General features: G+C 40.1%; 1 protein-coding gene across 1 annotated transcript; it reads right to left on the bottom strand.

The window, feature by feature from the left end:
* Nucleotides 1–1,154: 1,154 nt before the first annotated feature.
* Nucleotides 1,155–17,885, bottom strand: tgm1l1 (transglutaminase 1 like 1). Its single transcript, XM_018677551.2, has 14 exons — nucleotides 17,699–17,885; nucleotides 13,518–13,804; nucleotides 13,161–13,352; nucleotides 10,267–10,518; nucleotides 7,221–7,339; nucleotides 6,690–6,797; nucleotides 5,858–6,035; nucleotides 5,171–5,309; nucleotides 4,374–4,566; nucleotides 3,859–4,012; nucleotides 3,321–3,605; nucleotides 2,792–2,952; nucleotides 2,482–2,618; nucleotides 1,155–2,392 (listed from the first exon to the last, which is right to left on the bottom strand). Exons 2-14 carry the CDS (start codon nucleotides 13,801–13,803, stop codon nucleotides 2,248–2,250), a joined length of 2,349 nt encoding a protein of 782 aa, XP_018533067.1. The 5' UTR covers nucleotide 13,804; nucleotides 17,699–17,885; the 3' UTR covers nucleotides 1,155–2,247.
* Between the last annotated feature and the right edge of the window lie 873 nt (nucleotides 17,886–18,758).

Genomic DNA, 18,758 nt, shown 5'->3' with positions numbered 1-18,758 from the left:
CCGTCTGTTGTGGAAGATGTATGGTGGAAGTCCTGCATTCAAAATACAGCTTAACCCTCCTGTTGTCCTATGGGTCAAAGTAACCCGGTGGCCGACAATGTGCCTTTGTGTGTGTGTGTAGTAGGATTTGTTGTTGTGCATGACATTCATGATTCTGAAGCGGTTATCTTTTGTTTTTGAATAATAAAAGAAAAAAGTATACAGAATACGAAGGGCAACAGGAGGGTTAAATAACAACACATAAATATTATCAATAAAATGTACTTCAGAACCAGTGCAGGTAGAGCAGCCCTTTCATTACAAGTTTAAATAGCGTTTTTAGTTCATTTAATTGTTTTATGTACTGTTGGCTAGTTTACTTTACAACTATGTATAATTAAAGGTTATTAAAGTACTATAATATTCAAGTATATATATAAATGTATGTGTACTCCACCACTATATCATCTGTTCAGTTATTTTTCTTTATGTCCCTCAGTGGTGGAAGATGTTTTCTGATATGATTAAAGTATAAGTAGCAAGGCCACTATGTAAAAGTATTTCATTACAAGTTACATGCAAAAAAAAAAAAAAAAAGTACAGAAGAATTAAGTACAAGTCTACATAAAGGTACAAGCAACAATGACTAAGGGAGCCTAGGCAAGAGATTTCAGCATTTTCAGATGAACTGAAGGGATATGTTTTCCTCCACTTCCAAATTCCTGAGGTAATTAAACCATAAAAATCGCATTGGATCATCTGATAAGTGCAACCAAAAGAGATGATTGTTGACCACAGCATGTTGGAGAAAGAAAAGGAAAAAACTCAGTACAGTATGTAGACAAACTGTAATCACTGCTTAGAAATGTTCTCAGCTTTGAACAAAAAAGGTACCTATACATTAGACATCAGTATTTTAAATGATTTAATGCAGTGAATGTGTGTCAGTTATGTGTCACTTGTCTTAAGTTGCATGGCTGAATAAGTAATCCCTCTTTTTTCCTTTTTTTCCCCAAGTGAAAAAAAGTGATATTGCAGAGCTGGAAATTTACAAGCTGACACTAGCCTCCTCTTTAATCTCTGGTTACATACTTTCACCCTCTCTCCCCTTTAACCACTGAAGGCTTGCCCAAAAATGTACAGAGGTAGAAAATAACGCAATCATTAGTCAGGTCATCATTTCAGTGTAAGTTTTATTACCAACACAACACAGAAAATACAAAAACAATCCAGGTAGATAAGGTAGATAAATAGTATAATGTTAAAATAGTTCCTTCACATTGTACTTTGAGTGCTGAAGCAAACAGACTAGAACCAGTAAAGCTAAGGTGAATCAAGGCCACTCTGGTCTCTGTTGTGATATGATTGTCAGCAATTCACAACAGAGGCAAGTCCAATTTTGCAGGTATATTTCAAAATACTGTAAGGCATGTCAGTGTAATTATATACCCAGAGAAATACACAAAACATACAGAGCAACATCTGGCAAAGAGGGCACATTTGGGTTTGCATCATGCAAATGGAGATGTTTCACTTTCATAAGTGACAGCTTGTGGGTTTTCAAAATAAAGGAGCCATCTTGAATTTGCATTTCATCTGGTTACAATAACCTTTCAGCAATGTCTGTGCAGATTTCATTTATCAGATTTCATTATCATTTATCTTTCAACTTTGATAACAAATTTTACAGTCAAATGTGACAGAATAAGCATGGGGAATTCCGATGTGCCCTTTGCAAAATGCTAACACCAATTTCAGCATCATCCCCTTTCAAAACATTTCACAGTACGCTTCCTTCATTTAAGCCATGAGTGGTTCATTTTGTCTAAAAATACTTTTCACATACGTTTTTTCTTATGACAAACTATATGTATAATACATACAGTATTTTCATTATCACAAAATACTGATGACCTGACTGCACCTTCATGTGTTTTGTTCAGTGTCTTGAAATGCACTGATGTTAAAGCAGTGTATGTAATGTGACAATTTAATAACTTCATCATATACATGCATTTAAACCCTGCTGCATACTTAACCACAGGTTTAACATTCAGGCATATGTGTGAATTTATACTGTTTCAAGTTAAAAAAAATAATACTGATAATGCTACAGTTGTTAATTGTCTATTCATAGCTTTAAAAATATCAAAATTCTTTTTTTTTTTAAATATAAAATAAACAGATGGTTAATGATTGCAGATTTTATATAATTAGAGGCTTTCGGTTTATATTCCATAAGATAAGAGTGATGTCGCTAGCTCCCTCTCATTTTTCAAGAACAACAACATTGGCCACTCCATGCACTTGTGTGAGCTGTTTGCAGTCGAGAGACGCCACCAGCTTCCTGGGTCCGGGCTGGGTGGGGATGAAGTGCTCCGTCAAAGTCACCGTGGAGTGACCACTGACGTCACTGAGAGGAACAAGAAGGAGAGAAATGTTAGTCTAGAGCAGGAAAGTGGGGGGTGGGGGGTGGGGGGTGTCAATGTCTGATGTTCTTACCCTACAACCACTTCATGGCCCTTTTGTAGACCCAGGCCCTCCACTCTGAACACCACACCCTTTAGTGTACGTGGCAGGGGGTTGGTGAAGGTGATCTTTGCTGCCATCTCCTTACCAACCACAGCTTCTCCCAAAGGCTGCCAGACACAAATAAAAAAAAAGTCATGAGGGTTGAACAAAACCTTTTCTTGAATCTTCAGAGTGAGCACATTTACACTGGGGCTATCCCCAATAAACAGACATAATGCTATCATAACAATGCAGTGCTAACTGTGCTAAGTGAGCTGTTAGATTCCAATCAAAAACCTACCGTGATGTTGAGGTCAGGCGTACGGAGCCTGAAAGTGGTCTGGTTGGCTAACACTTGCTGGGTCTCACTGACTCTTCCAGACAAGGTCAGCATCAGGGCTGCCTGATCCACCAGCTGATCTTGATATTGCTGGTAGGGCAGAATCCACTCAATGGTCTTTTCTGTGTAGAGAGATAAGGGTATGGATACAATATCCAGCATTTTTACTATGTTTTATTAGGTTTTATTTTGTTATTAGCTTAGCATTAAGACCAGAAACAAGTAGCCAAAAAGTGCTGTCCACCCACCAGCACTTTTATAACTTACTAATTAACACATTGTATCTGATTTGTTTAATATGAGCAAAAACCAAAGTGTAAAAATGACTCTTTCTTCATTTTTTGTTTTCTAGCTTAGCAGCTACTATTAGCAAATACATGCTTATTTACACATGGAACAGATACAACACTGGCATTATATGCATCATTTAATCCATTGTTAGTGTAAAAATCTTGACTATAACAGCTTTAAATCTTAGTGGAAAGCCAACCTTCATTGGGTGAAAGCTCCACAGACATCTGCTCCTTCTTGATGGTGCCCTTCAGCACACCAGTGTAGTACATGACGGCCACCTGGCTGTGCAGTGTTGCCTGGCGAGGCTGTGAGCTCAGGTTTTTCACCAGGATGCTGAGCTTAGCATCGGCACCCATCCTGGGCCCCTCACCGTCCATCTTCACCTCCACAGTCACGTCCTCTGCCACAGGCGTAGAGTAGGCGTCTGGCTTGCTGCCATAGCGACTAGCTGTCTCCACAGCGATGCGTTCCTCTTCTGAACCTGGTAGACAAGAAGGAGGAGAAGGTGAGTGTACCTCATTCTGTCTGAAGTCTCAGGATTTATTGACAGATACAAGAGATACAGCGCACAGTCCTTCCAAACAAAGCAGACACGTCTTTCAATATTGTGAAAAGCAGGTAAATCATTACACTTTAAAATAGTTCCAAGAACTTTTGAAATAATTCTGTCTGGTTCTGAAACATCAATCTAAGGTAGAAATGCAGTTAGCAAAGTAAAATATGGTTGCCAGTACCTTCTTGGTGTTTGTACAGATGTGTGATGTCTGCCCGCTCGTCAGAGCCCACAGCTTTGGTGCTGATGTAGTGGCCGACAGCTTTCTTCTCACTGTGGATCTGGCTGAAAGTACCATCCAGGTTCCTCTGCCAGTAGATCTTATCACTGTTGACCTGATAGGAAAGACATGAAAAGCAAACATCTCAAACAGCTCAAATGTCAGAGTTCATGAGAAGATTGCCTTTTGAAATGATCAAGTTGACCCAGAGTATCCATCACTGTTACTTATTATTTGTCTTTTCTTCATAGAATTGGAAAGGAATTGAATTCCACTCTGTTCCCTTGTGAATAACAAGGGTGAGTTTTATTCTCCGTCTGTTGAGAATCAGGTACCCAAGAAAGGAGTCTCTTTTTGAAAATAATGGATGCTACTGGTGAAGGTTTCTGCTGTGAAGCACTAAATTCTATCTAAAAGATAATCTAAAAGATTCACAGTTTATTTCTGTGATATTATACGATAAAGACGTAACTCACCTCAGCAAAGACAAAAGGCGTGTCGTGTTTGAGGTAGACCTGGCCAGAGCGGATGGCGTTGACAGAGGCAGGGCCACAGCGGAAGGTGCCCTGGCTTGTCTCCTGGGGAGTGGAGTCAACAGCCTGCCAGCCTCCATTACCAGGAGGCAGGTCTGGTCTAGCCATCCAGCAGTCATTCCATACATGGAAATTCCTTAAGGTAGATGGCAATAAGATGTTTTAATTTGAAGTTGTTTTTAGAGGAATAGTTTAAAATTTAGAACTGTTCTATAAAGATTAAATGGCATATTCTTCAATTATACTTTTCAGAAGCACGTTAATTTCAGATTTGTATACTAGATTTTCTTGAACAAGGTGGGCCAAAGTGCCATCAAGTGTTTGTGGAACAAGCATGGATAAAATGATATAAAACAATCATCAAGAATTATTACTACAGATGAAGTCATCTACCTTTGCAATATTAAGCTACATCACAGCATATGCCTGGTGTACTTTTGCATTGTAGTTGTTGAGGAATGGTGTAAACACCAGCTAGAAGGAACATGAAATGGCACCCTTCATTCTGAGGACATTCTAAGGACACAGTATTACCAGAGAACAGACAGATAACAGATTAGCCTCTGCAGTCTGAGAGGAGTAGCAGATAATTGAAAGAGCATGACATCTCTGGGGTTTCAAGTTAGAGGGGGATGCTTTCAGAGCAGATCTAAATATACGGTGCATTCCTAAGGTATGGATTTAGCAGCGAGCAATTTTCCTTGCAGGGTAAACTGTCCATGTAAAGTTACGCATCTTACCATACAGAGTCATTATTGAGGTAGTCGAGCGGCTCCATATTCTCATCAAAATACACATCTGTAGTGAGAGACACATCAGTATCATGAGCAGACTGGAAGTTGGTCACACTGCGGGCCGGTATTCCAAGACAGCGCAGCACTGGAAACAAAGACACAGAGAGATAGATTAATTAACACTGAATTTACGAGGTCATTTAATAGATGAATTTAATAATTCATCGACAATAATAATAATTTAATAACAATAATTCATAATTTAATAATTTAATAGATGGAACTTTATTGACCTGACTGAATGAAAGCAACACATGTGTAGGCGGTATGACAGGAATGCCAGTGCAATGTATTTATACTATATGAGTTACGTCTTGCTATCAGGAGTAGTGCTATGTCCTAAGGGCAGTCAGCTATCATGTGAGTGACCCTGCATGCACACAATAAATGAAATGTTATTTTCAGAGCAGTGAGAGCTAAAAAAAAAAAAAAAAAAAGGGCTGATTGATAGATAGTCAGGATTCTGATCAACTGCACCATATTCATCAAATTGATGAATCAAACACCGGGAAACCCATGTTGCACATGCACGCACATACAAGCATACCACACACATACCATCTCTTCACATGCCTACAACCATATAGCTTAACACACCATCACATGCTCACTCTTTTTTTTTCACATTCTCACCTGTTGTAGTGACCCCAGAAAAGACCCAGCACTGTCCATATGACACAGGCGTGCCATCAGTGGAGTGGTATTTCCTCAGGATCTCCACGCTGCTGCTCCATGCAGCAGGAGAGACCCCATCAGAGTAATTCCCAGACCAGTTCCCAACCAGAACCCCAAAGTCATCCTGAGCGTTTATCTGAGAAGAAGAAGGTGACACAATCAATGACAAATGACTGCCATCGTTCCATTTTCAAAGCAGGACATGAGAGATGATTAGAGCTGTAGCTGCTATTAAAGACGGTGAGGTGATATTCTTGGCAATATTAGCAGTATTGTTAGAATTAATATATTTAAATGTACTTAACCAATGTAGCATTGCACTCAGGACCAGAGATACTGCCCTTTTTATTCTACACATTTTTCATCCTTACCAAGACCAGGTTCTCACATTACCCACAATGCAACACAACAACCTCTACAGAGGTCTGGTTAGCTCACTTCTTGCTAACTCCACGTCTCTAGATTTTCCTCACTTTCCACTTACATTGACTCAAGTGACATCACAAAAGGCTTTCTATAGTTTCTTTCTTACGTGTAGTTGTATTCCCAAAAACCTATATTCAGGCTTTGTGTGTATTAAATATTGGCTTTTTCCTTAAAATTGTGATGATTTTAAGGCAACAATTCATTGGAGAATTCTTCAAAATAGAATTTCACGCTGTACATATAATATCATGAGTGTTGAAGGGACTTCAACTTGGTGATAATAGTGGGATATTGATACATCTTTCAAAATGTCATTAAATAATTTATTTTGGTTGAAAAGGTTTGTATATTCATGACTGCTTACCATGGCAGATATGACCCTGACCACGTTGACAGGATCCCCTCGACCAGATGGAGGCATATCACTCTTCTCCAGGATGAACAGACATGCATCCAGGATTCCTTCATGAAACTACAGTGGAAAAAAAAACTATTATTAAATAACAGTTCATTGGATTGGCCATATTTTGAGAAAACTGCATACATCACATGCATTTGAACTTTAAGAAACAACTTAAAGAAACAAATGTAATTGATTGTTTGATCATTTACTATATTTAAAAAATATAAATTCCTCAAACTAAACATCACTTATGCAGTTTATAACAGCCTTTATGATTTACAGTATTCACATGTGTGGTTTGCTTTATGGCACACAACAGGAAGATGCGGTTCCTCCAGTACAAATGGAGATAAAGATGACAATAGTATATGTTGGAAGAATGCTAAGGCTACTGAAACATAATTTAATCCTATCATGTGAGCCATACAGTGAATAAAACTATATATTGGGCAACCTGAATTTTCATGGGCTGAACATCTTGATAGTCCATACCTGCCCAAAGTTCCATGTACGGGCACCGATTTGTTTCTCTGTGCCATAGTAAATCCTCCCAGTGTCATTCAGCACATACTCCTTCCTCTCCTCCTCATCATCCAGGAACACTGTGTCCTCTGGAAAGACATGGCACAATCATATTTAAGCATGATAATTTATCATCATATTTCTTACAGAACAGCTTACAGTTTTTCATCCAACGTTATGTACGCACTGACATTTTATTCACTTTTACATACAGACATAGTTATCTGTAAGATCCTATTGAATCAGCCACAAGAAATAAATACAGGGGGACATTTCTTCTGAAGAACTATAGGATTTATTTTAATGATAGAACACTCTGGTTAAGATTTCCTGTCTGTGAAAGTGACCCAGAACCCACGCTTTGTTCACCTCTTCAGTGACTAAACCCCTTAAGAATGTGATTTCTTTTCACAAATTATGTGAAAGGGGCTCCAAGGCCAGGAAATGGTTAAGAAACACAATGACTCCCATGGACCAGTGGGGCCCACACTATTTAATGGGAAATGGTCTGTTTTGAATGACATCAGAGCTACAGACAAGGGCGTGTACCCCTGACATGAACTTTTTTTTTCCATCTCTTTATCTGTTGCCACTTTCCTCTGCGATTACCGGTAGGTGGGGAAACGAGACGTGACAAAGAAAGAGGGGGAAAGCAGTAAAAAGCAGCAGAGTATTCAAGATGGACATGTGAAGCATGAGAAAGGAAGAGATTTAGTGAAGTCATGAGGGACGACGGAGAGAAAGAGGGGAAGTTATGCTTGGGAGAGAAAGGAGGAGCGAGAGGGAGTGGAACATAACAGAGTGTCTTGAGATTTTACAGGAGAAAGTAGAGGGAGGTGAAGCTGACAGTATCTGGCAGCTATGATAACCGTGGTGTTCACCTCTTTCAGAATATTTCTGGAATGTAAGGCGAAAGAGACACACACAAGACGAAGAAGGAGGCGGAGGCCAGAGAACAGATCAGTGGGGAGTGAGTGTCGGGTCAGCAGATAGCAAGAAGGGAGCAAGACTGGGTGGGAGAGGCATATAAAAGCAGGAAATACACATGGAGGCAGTAAAGGCAAGGGAGAGGATAGGTTGTCACCAGCTGCAGGATTAATCTGAGCTCGCCCCATGACGTTTAATACAGTAATTGTAGGATTCTGACTTTTATGAGCGTGAGGGAGAGATTGGTCTCAGGAATAAGAGATTGAAAGAGTGAAGAAGAAATTGGGCATGCTGCCAAAAGCAGCAACCCCATAATGAAAAACAGTCTTTTAATCAAATTCAGGTCCACTTTTTTTTCTTTTCTTTTCTTTTTTTCTTTTTTTTTTTTTTTTTTTTGGCTGTGCTGCAAATATACTTCTTTTCTGTCAAATATCCTGTGTGGATAGTGCTCAGCAAACTGAGAGAAACAACAAACCAAATAATAAACAATAAACCAATTCCTAATGTTTTTTGTGAAGTGAATAAGAGAATAATAATTAAAAAACACAAGTCTGACTTCCTCTCATGTTTTAAAAACAAACCTTTTGGAAATAAGAAAACACAAAAGTTTTTCATTTGTTCATGAGCAGAGGTTGAAAATGATATCTGAATGTAAAAACACTTTATTAATGAGGCCCAGTAAGGGTCTGATTTATTTTACACAGGGAGCTACCATGTTTTGGAACTAAATAAAAATCACTGTGGAACTGCCATGACCAATATTTTTCTTTTAAGACTGGCTCAAATGACTACATATACAGAGCATTTTAACATCCCTCAGCCTTTTATGGCCCATAAAAGACCAGTCATCATTTTGCTTTTAATGCACAAGACTGTTTACAAAAATAAAGACTCACTTATTTTAAGCCTGAGAAGTAAGCCACTCTGCCACAGGCTAACTCAAAACTTAAGCTGCATTCTAGTTCTAGTGTTAATGATGGGAAAGATTCCCATTCCTATAATGTAATTGGACAATGCAAGATGGCAGCTTAGTTTAGATTAGTTTGAAATAAAGCCTTACTTTACCTAGAACTGTCATGGCAAATGAGTCCTTCTTAAAAGTCAGGAACTAGGACGCTTTGTGCAACCAGTGAGTTTAGATGTCCACCTGCAGTCTGAGGATTAGTTAGAGCTAAGTCTATTTTTTTTTTTGCGACACAGGTCTGAGCTAAAAGCAAAGTGAATATTGGACTTAACATTCAACAGGTTGCCAGAAACACTCCAGATTAAGGCTGCCATTGCTCTGCTTATGTGTATTAACAGGTGACAGTTTGCTAACATGTTATTAGCCATATCAACTTAAAAGGTGATAATATGTCAGTGATTGTATTTAGAGCTTGTTTTTTGTTGCCCCCAAGTGGCCAGAAACTCAGTTAGTTCAGGTTTAACTACAGTAATACAGGTATACTTGCCCAAAACATCAAGATGGACCTCTTTCATTAATGAACACTAAAAATCAAGTCTGCATGTACAACTATTTCATAAATGAGGCCATTCAAGGTCTGTTTCATCTCACACACAAAATATTTTGGTCACAAACATGGTTCAGTGTTGTGCTTAAGAAGCATAACCAAGTGTGCCGGCTGTCTTAGACCGCAGCCAGTGGAGTTATATAACCTCAGTAGTTACACACAGAATCATGCTGTAGCTATTTGATGGACAGCAACATGGATCAAGTTGGCCTTTCTCACCCATGTGTAACATTATATCAGGACTCCTCTCAGAGATTAGGAGGCTTACCAGACATCTATAGTACTTTGTGTCAGTAATTGCTATCAGAATGATGATGCTGTTATACAGCAGCTATGTTCTGGGAACATCTTTCCTGGCAATTGGTCTGTATCAAACAGTTTTTCTGCTAGAGAAATATTGACTTTTTGAATATATTCGGCCTCAAACCTATTATTTAGCCAGATAAATCATTGCAGACATGGTATGTAACACTGTCTGTCTTTTCCTCCTTCTCTTTCCTCCGCTTAGCACCTTTTGCTCATCTTTTTTTCTTCCTCTTTTCCACATTCATGCCCTCAGTTCATGTAAACCCTCTTACCTTCACACCAGGGGTTGAAGAGCATGACGATGTTCTTGCTGGAGTTGTGGGTAGTTGTGCTTTCACCCTTGAGAGAGCCAGTCGTCACACTGAGCCCGTACAGACCGATCACAGCATTGGCCGGCGAGTTGACAGACAGCTTGATCTTGTTGCCATTTTGCTCTACGATTTTTGCCTCCCAGCGTTCATCCTCCAGGTGATCCACCAGTGGAATGATGACGTGGGTGCCTTTGGACACCATGGGCAGGGGACCTACACCAGACAGGTTGTATTTGAGTCATGTTATACTAAAATGCACCAATATAGAAGAAATAAAGGAATACTACAACATTTTTTTCAGCAAAAAAAAAAAAAAAGCCTTTTGGGAAAACGTACTACAATTTCTTATGGCAAGTTAGATGAGTCGATCAATACCACTGGCATGTCAGTTAAATATGAATTAACAGCTGACACTGTTGTTAAGTTTAGCATGTAATAAATGAAAAACCCAGACTCTGTCCAAAGTTTTTAGAAACATGCATCTCCACAGCTCAATATATACATAACAAGCTATATGTTCAACTGTGGCTCAGGAGGTAGAGCAGTTGTCCACCAACCAGGAGGTATCCTTGGGCAAGATACTGAACCTCAGATTGCCCCTGATGTAGCATTGGAGTATGAATGTGTGTGCATGTGTTAGAGGACACTTTGTGTATATATAGAGAATAAGTGGTGTATGAATGTGTGTTTAAATGGGTGAATGTGATCTGTAGTGTGCAGCCCTTTGAGTGGTCACTATGACTAGAAAAGCGCTATATAAGTGCAGTCCATGTACCATTTACCATGTTGCCTGTTTACACAGTGACTTTTTGGGCAGGGTCAGGCTAGCTGTTTCCACCCAGTTCGTTGCATGCCACTGATTTGCTGTGAACCAGCAGAGCTATCAAAATATCTAGCCAAAAAAATACCCATCAAAGTGAGTGTATGTGTGTACGTTTGTGTTTTTTTGCGCAGTCAAAAGTATCTTTTGAATATCTGTTGAGTTACATTTTGCTTTTCAATTCTGATTCTCTGCTAACCTTGAAAATGTGGATTAAATAAAGTTAGATAGCAGGAATGGAAGTAGAAGGACCTCATTGCAGCATGTATTTGGGCACAGGTCCAACTTAATACTTTATTTATTTGTGTCGCAGTAGTCTGCTCTCAGAGTGGATGACACAGTCCTTCCAAACTCAAAACCACATATGCATCACAGTGTCTCACCCAACTGTGCATAGTTTCTCTGAGTAAACAAAATTCTGGATCTGGAAAACCTCCAATACTGCACAACCCACACATCCCTGCAGAGTGATTTATCTTACGACAACTAGCTTAGATGATCCTTTTTACGTGACCTGAAGTTTTGCTAAGAGCTAACAAACTCCAAAAAAGCTAAAAACAACTTTGTGCAAACTTTCTCTTCAAGACAAAAATGGTTGTATTCAAGTTTATTCAATCCCACTCACTGGATTAAGACTTAGGACTGGATGCTTTCCTCTGAGCTATTTGGTTTGTGGCACCCTGCTGGTCTTCAGCTGCCATTTGCTGAAGCGAGCATGGAGCTTACCCAGAAACCATTGTTTTCTATCTGACTGAAGCCAGAACTCCCCATCCTTCCTCTCTCACCCCTGAGTACTTGTTCAAAAGGAAATCAATGAAAAACACGGCCTCTGTTCTGCTAGAACAACATCACCTTTATGGGAAATAGACTCAGAATCTTTATTCAGCTTCCTGGTTCAATGAAAGAGAAGCTTAGAAAGTGACACTGAAACAAAGCCCTGCTTTTAGTGCAGCAGTTAAAATCTTTTCACTTTAAATGTGACTGTGAGAAGGTAATGAGAGTGTGTTATATGTGGGTAACACAGATAGTTCTGTGTGTTGACTCTTTTTTCTCTTCCACTTCCTAGCATGTAACTATCTAAGCAGCAGGTGACAGCAAATCACTTCTCTGTGGTGATGTAATAGCCATTTATTCCCAAGTGTGCAGTGGATCGCTGCAGTGTGAGGTCCATAAATACCAAAGGGAGGTGTCCAGTGTCCTGGGGTCTGGAAACTGTTAACACTGGGCTGGTGGGTGGAATCCAAAACTTGTGGTGTAGCTGCGGCTGAACTGTTGCTCAATTTAAACGCACTAGCTATGCATAGCATTTTGACCACATTTCCCAGGCTCTGTTTTGAGTCAGCAGTTCATTCCTGCACATTTCACATACTCCCTCCACATTTAGATCAGTTTACTCATTATATTTATTAATTATTTTACCCTCCCTGGGGTACAAGTACTCTTGGTTAGGAACCACTGGTTTAGAGGAATTAATACTACCTTGGTTTGGGCCTGGGCCCTCAGATTTGTAACAGAAAGTGTGTGTTACAAACTTGGGGTTTGACTTTGATTTGAGGGAAATTACCAGGCAGTGCTTGTAAATTTTGATCTAGACAAGGAACTACAAGTTAGAATATTTTGGCCTCTGCTGCTTCAATTTTATCTATCATCTTTTTAATTGATCTCTTGTGAGTCCCCTATATTAATGAAAGTGTAATGTTAAATGAGCTTCATCAATATATTTTCTCATACTTTTGCCTCATTGTTTTGCTTTGCTTATTGTTTCAGTTTTGAATCACAACCACATTTCCTGCCACTCCACTCCTCAGGTTGATCATTTCATGAGGCATAGCACCTCTCTTTGTTTCTGAATGCATGGGCAACCCAATTGCATTGTGTGCATTATGCAATTTGATGCAATCCACTATCATATTCTATGATATGTTTTATTAATCCCTAAATCAATTCAGCAGCTGCTTTCCTAAACAGTGTTCTAAACCTTCAGTATAAGCAGGAGAGTATGATGACACACACCATCAATCTGTTCATCTCATACCTGTTCGCAGGTCCAGATGCAGCTTGTCAGTGTCAGCATTGAATGGCCTGTTCAGCTCTAGCTCCATCTGGAAGGTCTGTCCTCTGCGGATGATCAGCTCATCGTCGTGATACAGGTCAGTGTGATGCTCCTGTCTGTTCTGACCGGTCTTGGAGCTCAGCAGGTCCACCGAACGCACCGACAACTTTATTTCTGAGAGAGGAAGGTTTAACATCAAAGTCAAGCACCTGTGTGTATTGCTGCTGCTATCTGTGAGGATTATCATGACATGAGCATGATGCAAAACAGCTTAGAGAGTTGAACTAAACCTATTTACAATTTCATACCACAGCTACCCCTAAAAGTCTTTCAAATTACCTTCCATTTCCTTTGCCTCTCCATTCTCAGCTTTTGGTTTGACAGGCTCTGGACCCGGGGTAGGGGGTTTGACCAGTTCAACCTTGTCTGTGATATCATAGGAGGTGCTGTTCTGGCGCTTACAGCAGCACGGGCACATCTTCCTGAACCACCGGCGACAGCCTCCCTCTTCCTGTTTCTTCTCCCCCTCTTTCTGAATGCTCAGCTCGACCCTGGTGGGTGGGGCTGCTCCGGGGTAACGCCCAATCTCCGACGTGCCTCTTACTGTCAACCGCTCGCCTGGCATTCTGTGGGGCAAATCAAAGAATTAGCTATTTCAATTCCAGGAATAAAACTGTAGATAGCAATCAAATTTGAAATATTTGCTTCATTTCCCAGATAAGGCTATGGATTATCATGCTCCTCCAAGAATGGATGTGTTGTAGATGATTCATTTAAAGGGCTAACCAAAACACTAATAAGCAAGTAGTGAGAAGAACACTCCCTGAGGCTCCTCTTGCGTTTAAGGAGTTGTTTAATTTACAAAAACATATTTTATCACTTACCCTGAGCAGGATCTACCCATGCAGAGAGTTTAGGTTTCATTTGGCCAATTTTTGAGATATTACGTCCCCAGACCTTGCTTTTCATTGAAACTACTTTCCAACCCCTAAGAGAATTGCTAAGTACTTGTTCTGTGAAATATCTAGAGTCATGTGGAAACTAAATTATCTGCAACAGCTAGACATTAGGTGAGAAAATATTGAGGCCTAGCAGCTCAACAACACTGTGGGTACAGCAGATGCAAGATGCAAATAATAGCCAGAAAACATTGTGTCCACATTGTAGAGGTTATTGTAGAGACAGTTCATTTAATGCCTCAGAGAATTTGTATCCATAACATCTGATTAATAAATAATCTCTCCAGTTCTTTAATCTCTTTATCATGAAACACCCATTACACCTTGTCTTTTACTTTTTCCCACAATTACCACATTCCACACGTGCACTCGCCTCGGTCGTTACACTTTCCCAAAGCATTCTGGGGTATTTAGCCTTTTGTCCTTTTCCAACTACACTCCCTGAACAATCTAACATACCTCCTGCAAGCAGCTGGCTTCCATCTGCCTCAGCCCAGCTGCTGGAGCGTAATATAGTTTCTGTGCATGCCTCCATGCATGCGGGTGTAGGTGCACAGTACTGTAGATCATATGAACATTCATCACACTGTCACGTTCCCCACCCTCACACAGTGCACCAATAACCACAGCGGAATTAGATCATTCGTCACATTAAAAGATAAGCCTGTCCTTCCTGCCCATCCTCAGCTTCTAAACTCGAGGTCAGAGGTCGTGCATCAAATATCAGCACTGGGGAAAATGAAAACAAAAAGTGCTAAAATAAAAGGCAGAGGGAAGAGGCCTTTCCCTCTCAATCCCCTCTTCCTCTCTTTCTTCTTACCATCTGCAACTTCTCAGTCTGAGCATAAAAGCCACACAAGGCTGTGGAACTTGCAAGCAAAAATAAATCTGTATTAAAGCCCCATTGGAGTTTTGTTAGTGCTTGTAAAACTCTCATGAGCTGTAATGAGATGCAGTAATGCACGTAGTCAGGAGAAATGCAGCACTGTTAAGTAAACATATAGGAGATGTTTGGTTTATGAGGTTATTATTCCCATTTTTACAAACACCCTTCACTAAGCCCTGTACCCCCCCCCCCTCCTTAGTTGCTGTTGGTACTGCTGTCAAACTTTCCATTCTAGCACAACAGCCACACCATTTGATAAGGGTGAATGATTTAACACATTTAACACTTGAAAAAGTCACACCTAAGTAAATGAAAGCAGGCTTCTGCGTGCAAACCAATTCATTATTTTTTTGCCTGAAATAACAACTGTCACTAATAGATTTATCAGCTATGGTGAGTTAGCTAATTAATGCTAATTTCAAGCCTGTGACTGAAGAATAATGTAGTTTGCTATTGAAATGCTTGTTAGCTGTGAAATAGCACTAAGTTATTTTTGTAGCTATTAAATACCAGGCAAGCTAATGTTTGCAGCTTACACTGGAGCAGATAAACACACTGCCATTATGGTCGCTGAGCTACGGCTACACAATCGCCAAACAGACTATTCAAGGGATGGGTTTAGCAAACGGTCAGTAGAATTTGTTATATCCCCTTAGCTGTCTGAATATCTCTGTGCATCTCACTGTGCTGTTTAACTTAAGCATCCTACTGTGCAAAGTAAAGCTAAAAGTTGACACTGCACAGTGGTGAGGAAAGTTACTGCATATTTCATATAAAGAAGCGATGCAATGAGAGTCTGGCAGAGACAGTTTTGCAGTGTTACTATTGATTTAATGGTTGAATATCAGTATGGAGCAGACATAACAATTAAGACAGTGGTTTAAGAAAAAGGCAGTGACTGTGACGTTAGGTGGTACAGTTCAGACAACAGCTGAGGAAGACGTGGAAGGGCGGAGTGCTTCACGTATCAGAGCCTCAGAATCCATGCGTAAGTAGTGTATATGTGTGTGTTTCACCACTTCCCTCTGTGTGTAACATGTTCACTTCTGATTTTTCAACTCTGTAACTTCCTGAGTTCATCTGCCGGTCAGATGATATTTCCCTCCTTTCAACTGTTTCCAAATCCTCCAAATATTTGGCAAAAACATCCATTACCATTGCAACAGACACAATGGAACAAATAAGTAGCATGTATTGATCTCCACCCAAAACTCACATGTTGTGTCACACCACCCAAATGTCACACTTCCTGATGCACTCTGTGCTGCCTGATCTTGATGCTGCCTACATGTAGATTGAAAGTGAAACGTGATAGCATTTGACACACTCTGGTAACAGAGCAGTTCATTTGTCTTCATTATATAAAATAAAACTCCTTTCCACCCAACCCACTCACAAACAATAGGTGCTATTTGGGATGATAAAACAAATAAAAGAGGCATAATTAGACAAAAAATAAAACAAATGTGGATTCTTTTCAAATAAAACAACTGAACAAAAGCTTTGCAGGCGGTCTTGTTGGTAATTTGTGTCTTCACAGGCTTTAAAAAAAGCCAAGTTATCTCACTACTGCACCTTAGGTGGCCTATAAAATTGGCCAATTAGAGTCATCCACTCAAACCCCTAAAACCATGAAAAGCCATTCCACAAGCCAAGTTTTTTGGCAGCCTCCCTCTTCCCTCACACTTTACTGCACAAACCTAAATGGATTTATAACACAGCCATCAGCCAAGCCTGAAATGAAGTGTTACTTCTTCATCTCTTTCTGGCTTTGCCTATCACTACCCCATGTGTCACTTCTTCAAAATCGCTGCGTGTGCCCTCTCCCCCCGCAGCTCTACGCTTCTCTGCCGTCAGTTTGTGTTGGCATGCTGGCAACGGCTGGTATGCCCACTGGCCCCCCAGATAAGCGCTTCAAATTCGAGTCACTGTTCCCAAACAACACCAGCTTTAAATGGCAGGGGTTGTTTGTCTGTTGGCTTGTCTGATTGGTTCCATGTAAAATTAATGAATTGATTACATTTTAGAAAAACACTGAAAGCCATATTAACTGCCTGGGATGCCCTTATATCAAGAAAAAAAAGCAAGAAATGATTTAAATCCTAAGCAGTGCACATCCTTGAAGCTCTCTGAGAGAAAATAAAGGATCAGCTTCAGCTGGTTGGCCACCAACCAACAAGGCAGAGGGCATGAAAATACCTTAACTACTTGACTCTGTTTTGTTTTCTGTTTTACTAAACATGGAAAATGTTTAGAACAGGAAACCAACAATTAAAAGTTTAGGAGGATAAAGAGTCCACATCTTTAACTCCTGGAATCAGGTGATTCAATAGATATTTGTTGGATTTGATAACAAAAACTGAAGTTCAGCAAGTTCAGACTAAACTTCACTCAGAGCTGAAAGACTGGGAGATAAAGGAAGGATGCTCAAGTTCAATAAAGGAAAGAAAATACCTGGTGAATGGAGTAAGAGCAGATTTTGCATTGTCAGATATTTTGATATGGTCTGTCCTTTTACCAACTTAAATGTCTTTCTTTCTTTATGGGATGTGGGCCTCCATCTCTGTGACGAATTATACTACAAATCCCTGTCTAAAAGAAACCGTTAGGTCATGCGTGCACAGCTTCATTATTACGCTTGGTGAGAAAAGAAACTTGGAGTCAGAGTGGCTTACTTTCTCTGTGTGGGTTCTTCTTTGGATCAGCGACGAAACCTCCTCTTCTTCCCTCTGAGTAATTATCCCTCAGCGTATGAAAAGTTTTGGAAACTTTTTTTCCCTCTCTCGCTCCGTTCTTGGACCAGAATACTTATATTGCCTGTGCTGGAATGTACTTGACGGTACTTTCAGCTGACACACCCCTCTTCTTCGCAGCTCGGCCCACCCCGCCTCACCCAAGAGCTCAAGTTCCCCACTCCCACTAGGAGGTCTGATGCGTGAGAGGAGCGCACGTAGTGAGCTACATGACGAGTACCGAGAGAAAGTTTGTTACGCAGTGATCGGCACTACTTTTCCAATACAGGAAGGGAGTGGGAGCAGACAGATAGTGGAGGGCAGCATTGTAGGTATAGAGTTATTGAATGTGCTGAGTCCTAATAAAACAAGAGAGTCAGTGACAACCAGTACTCTGTACCATAAATCCAATCAGTTACAATCAATTATAATATACAGTGTATATCTGTAAAGTTTGGCCTATAAACTCGAGTAAATTGTACCTATAGAAATATATAGTTACTATTAATGCTATATATTATGTAAAATATTGTGTATTTATTTTTTATTTGACTCTAGGTGACACCTCCTCTATAGAAAATCCCCTGTTTTCAGTGTTGCCGGAATCCTTCTGTAACACGTCCAGACATTTGACTTCCCCTGCACACTCACTTTCAGTTCTTCAAACAGACCCATTCTGACCTGATCTTATAAAGCCACATCCCAAGTTTAAATCCACAAATTCTTTAGAGCCAGATCAAGTATTTTGTTGATTTCAAAGCAAACCGTCTACTCAGCAAAAACATAAGGTGATTAAATCTTTACTCCTGGTGATTTTCCTCATGGATACCAGGTCGGTCTGATCTCACTGAGTGCAAATGACTAAAGTGCACCAGCAACCTTGTGGTTTGGCAGGAGATCACAATGAAGTCATCATGTCTGATCAGTGCTGATGTTGATTGTGGATAACTTGATACGTATCTAAACCTGCTTTCCTCTGTCGATCATTGTGTAATGGTTATGT

The sequence above is a fragment of the Lates calcarifer genome, linkage group LG4 (assembly GCF_001640805.2).
Source record: "Lates calcarifer isolate ASB-BC8 linkage group LG4, TLL_Latcal_v3, whole genome shotgun sequence".
Classification (NCBI taxonomy): Eukaryota; Metazoa; Chordata; class Actinopteri; family Centropomidae; genus Lates; species Lates calcarifer.
Note: the sequence above shows the minus strand (reverse complement) of the source record. Positions and strands in the feature narration are given on the sequence as shown.